Source organism: Geospiza fortis, unplaced genomic scaffold (assembly GCF_000277835.1).
Source record: "Geospiza fortis unplaced genomic scaffold, GeoFor_1.0 scaffold57, whole genome shotgun sequence".
Taxonomy (NCBI): domain Eukaryota; kingdom Metazoa; phylum Chordata; class Aves; order Passeriformes; family Thraupidae; genus Geospiza; species Geospiza fortis.
This window is the reverse complement of record NW_005054561.1, coordinates 262401-266409: the sequence shown is the minus strand read 5'-3', so window position 1 is coordinate 266409 and position 4009 is coordinate 262401. Positions and strand designations below refer to the sequence as shown.

At 64.8% G+C, this 4009-nt stretch overlaps 1 protein-coding gene across 1 annotated transcript in view; it reads left to right on the top strand.

The window, feature by feature from the left end:
* Positions 1 to 2197: 2197 nt before the first annotated feature.
* E2F1 (E2F transcription factor 1) overlaps positions 2198 to 4009 on the top strand; it is a gene marked incomplete at its 5' end in the record, with an annotated part of 4044 nt that continues 2232 nt past the window's right edge. The window contains 4 exons of the mRNA XM_031064152.1: positions 2198 to 2297; positions 2860 to 3079; positions 3372 to 3524; positions 3641 to 3755. Coding sequence (XP_030920012.1) covers positions 2198 to 2297; positions 2860 to 3079; positions 3372 to 3524; positions 3641 to 3755 — 588 coding nt within the window. The remainder of the gene's footprint in view (positions 2298 to 2859; positions 3080 to 3371; positions 3525 to 3640; positions 3756 to 4009) is intronic.

Below are 4009 nucleotides of genomic sequence, written 5' to 3'. Positions count from 1 at the left end.
CTTGTCCCCCTGCCTCCCCCCTGCCACACGGTGCCACGGCCGGAGATAGCGCCTGGCACGGTCAAGGGCGGGTTGTGCTGCCGGCAGAGCTTTTCCTCTGCCCTCTGAGGGGTTATCAGGCAGTCCTGAAGGAGCTGCTGAGATCTGCAGCTGTTTGGGGTTTGGAAACACAGAATGCCGTGAATCACCGGCCGAACGAACGGATGGAGCAGATTGCAGCATCCCGGTGCCGCTGTGAGCGCTGCACCCCTGGAGCAGCGTGAGCCTGAAACCTCCGGGCTCCCGACAGCCTCACCCGTGGTCTGGGGGCTGCTTTGAACAAGGGCAGCCCTGAGCTGAGCCCTTCATCGCTCCAGCACTTCTGGACTAAAATCCTGCAGACGCCTGGCCCCGCAGGACAGGAGAGCTCCTGCCAGCACGGCTGAGCACCGCTGATGTCCCCAAAGCAGGGCAGGCTGGGCTGGCTGTCACCCCCGGGCAAGGGGAACACACGGGGACAGCTGGGACACCCTGCAGAGCCCAAAGCCTCCCCACGGGGGAAAACCGGGAGCTGGGGCCGGGTCGGAGCGAGGAATCCGCGGCGGCAACAAGAGGGAACACCCCAGTGGGGGACACAAAGAGGGACAGGGGAGGGGACACCCCCGAGGAGGACACAAAGTGGGACACAGGAGGGGACACCGCTATGGGGGCACAAAGAGGGACACGGGAGGGGACACCGCTATGGGGGCACAAAGAGGGACACGGGAGGGGACACCGCTATGGGGGCACAAAGAGGGACACGGGAGGGGACACCGCTATGGGGGCACAAAGAGGGACACGGGAGGGGACACCGCTATGGGGGCACAAAGAGGGACACGGGAGGGGACACCGCTATGGGGGCACAAAGAGGGACACGGGAGGGGACACCGCTATGGGGGCACAAAGAGGGACACGGGAGGGGACACCGCTATGGGGGCACAAAGAGGGACACGGGAGGGGACACCGCTATGGGGGCACAAAGAGGGACACGGGAGGGGACACCGCTATGGGGGCACAAAGAGGGACACGGGAGGGGACACCGCTATGGGGGCACAAAGAGGGACACGGGAGGGGACACCGCTATGGGGGCACAAAGAGGGACACGGGAGGGGACACCGCTATGGGGGCACAAAGAGGGACACGGGAGGGGACACCGCTATGGGGGCACAAAGAGGGACACGGGAGGGGACACCGCTATGGGGGCACAAAGAGGGACACGGGAGGGGACACCGCTATGGGGGCACAAAGAGGGACACGGGAGGGGACACCGCTATGGGGGCACAAAGAGGGACACGGGAGGGGACACCGCTATGGGGGCACAAAGAGGGACACGGGAGGGGACACCGCTATGGGGGCACAAAGAGGGACACGGGAGGGGACACCGCTATGGGGGCACAAAGAGGGACACGGGAGGGGACACCGCTATGGGGGCACAAAGAGGGACACGGGAGGGGACACCGCTATGGGGGCACAAAGAGGGACACGGGAGGGGACACCGCTATGGGGGCACAAAGAGGGACACGGGAGGGGACACCGCTATGGGGGCACAAAGAGGGACACGGGAGGGGACACCGCTATGGGGGCACAAAGAGGGACACGGGAGGGGACACCGCTATGGGGGCACAAAGAGGGACACGGGAGGGGACACCGCTATGGGGGCACAAAGAGGGACACGGGAGGGGACACCGCTATGGGGGCACAAAGAGGGACACGGGAGGGGACACCGCTATGGGGGCACAAAGAGGGACACGGGAGGGGACACCGCTATGGGGGCACAAAGAGGGACACGGGAGGGGACACCGCTATGGGGGCACAAAGAGGGACACGGGAGGGGACACCGCTATGGGGGCACAAAGAGGGACACGGGAGGGGACACCGCTATGGGGGCACAAAGAGGGACACGGGAGGGGACACCGCTATGGAAGCCGCGGGCCCGGGCTCCGGGCCGTGCTTTGCCTCCCCACCCACGGCCCAGGCCGGCTTTGGGGCGCTCCCCGCAGCAGGGCAGGGCCCCCGCGGTGGGGACAGCCCCCCATCCCCGCCGGGGTGTGTGGCAGCTCCTGTCACCCCCTTCTGCCGGGATCTGGGGTGTCTGTACCCCACGGTGCTGGGGGGGTTCCTCACAGACACCCTTCAGCAGCAGGGGAGCCTGCGGTGGCTGTCCCTGTGCTGATCCCGTCCCTTGCAGGTGAAGAGGAAGCTGAACTTGGAGACGGATCACCAGTACATAGCGGAGAGTTTGCCAGTGAGCCGGGGCAAGGCCAGGAACCCTGCTAAAGGTATCTGCTCCACTCCCCCTGGCCCCCTTGCCAGCCCAGCTCAGAGCAGAGCTCCAGCAGCCCCACTCTGCTCCCCTAGGCTCATCCCTGGCAGGTTCTCCCAGGCCCTTTGGGTGGGCTGTCCCTGGGGCTGTCCACTCTCCACACTCACTGCTGTGCCCTGTGCTGGTGGCACGGTTGTCCTGCCCTTCTGCTGGGTGTCACCCTGGCTCTGTCCCTCCCTGTGGGATGGAGCTGTAGGTGCCAGTGTGGTGTCAGTGCAGTGTCCCAGGTGGACCTGCTGCTCTCTCCCCCCGAGCCCTGCCTGGCACTCGGTGTCTCGGTCACAACGGAGCACAGGTGTCACAGCCTGTGCCAGGTGCTGCAACATCCTTCCTGCAGGGGATTTGGGCACCTCACCCCATTGCCCTGACAAAACAGATTGGGTTTGGGGTGCCAGGCCTGGTCACTGATCCACAAGCCACCTGCAAGCAAGTGGCAGGAGTTTTGTGACCTTTCAGCTCTGGCTTTCCCTTGTGGCTGAATGACACTTGGAATGACACTTGTCCTCCACGTCTGGCAGGGGCAAAGTCTCCTGGAGAGAAGTCCCGGTATGAAACCTCCCTGAACCTCACCACCAAGCGCTTCCTGGAGCTGCTGAGCCAGTCCCCAGATGGCGTGGTGGACCTCAACTGGGCGGCCGAGGTGCTGAAGGTGCAGAAGAGGCGCATCTACGACATCACCAACGTCCTGGAGGGCATACAGCTCATCACCAAGAAATCCAAGAACCACATCCAGTGGCTGTATGTCCCTGGGCTCATGGGGCTGTGCCTGGGGTGGGGGAGCTGTCTGCGTGGAGGATGGTCTTACTTGGGTGGAGAGCTTCAGGGTGGGGTCACCAGAGCTTCTGCTGCAGGGGAGGGCTGTGCTCAGTGGCACCAGGCTCCTGTGAGTCCCCATCCAGGGAGAGGGGGGGCTGCATCCAGCTTTGAGGAGTGCTCTGCTGCTAAATCCCTGCAGGGCTGCTTCCCTGGCTGTGAGGTGGGGCACAGGGAGCTGTGGGGGCTGGCTGCTGATGGACACGGCTCTCCCCAGGGGCAGCCAGGCCACCGTGGGAGCGCCAGGCCGGCACCGGCTGCTGCAGAAGGAGCTGCGGGAGCTGCAGGCGGCCGAGCGGCAGCTGGATGACCTCATCCAGATGTGCACGGTGCAGCTGCGCCTGCTCACCGAGGACCCCGCCAACCAGCAATATCCTTTGGTTGTGGGGCGGGGCTGGCTGGGTGGTGGCTGTGGTTGAGCCCCGGAGGCACAGGCAGGGGATTTCTCTGCCCACATCCCCGTGTCCCTTCCTTGACCTGCCCCACCGCAGCCTATGTCACCTGCCAGGACCTCCGCAGCATCGTGGACCCCGCGGAGCAAATGGTGATGGTGATCAAAGCCCCCCCAGAGACCCAGCTGCAGGTGTCAGACCCTGCAGAGGTGAGTTGGGGTCATGCTCTGCTCCTCCTGTGCCCTCCCTGAGCAGCCCAGTGTTCTCTGCTGTCGGAGCATCAGGGGGTAGCACGGTCAGGACAGACGGACACGAGAGATCTCTGCAGCCAGGGCTGGAACTTGGGGTTTATTGCAAAGGGCCTGGGGGCAGGGCCCTGCTGGGAGCTGCCAGCCACAGCTCAGAGCAGGCTGAGAGAAGAGAGGGGGAGCGAGGATGAGAGAGGGAGAGAGGCAGAGGGTAA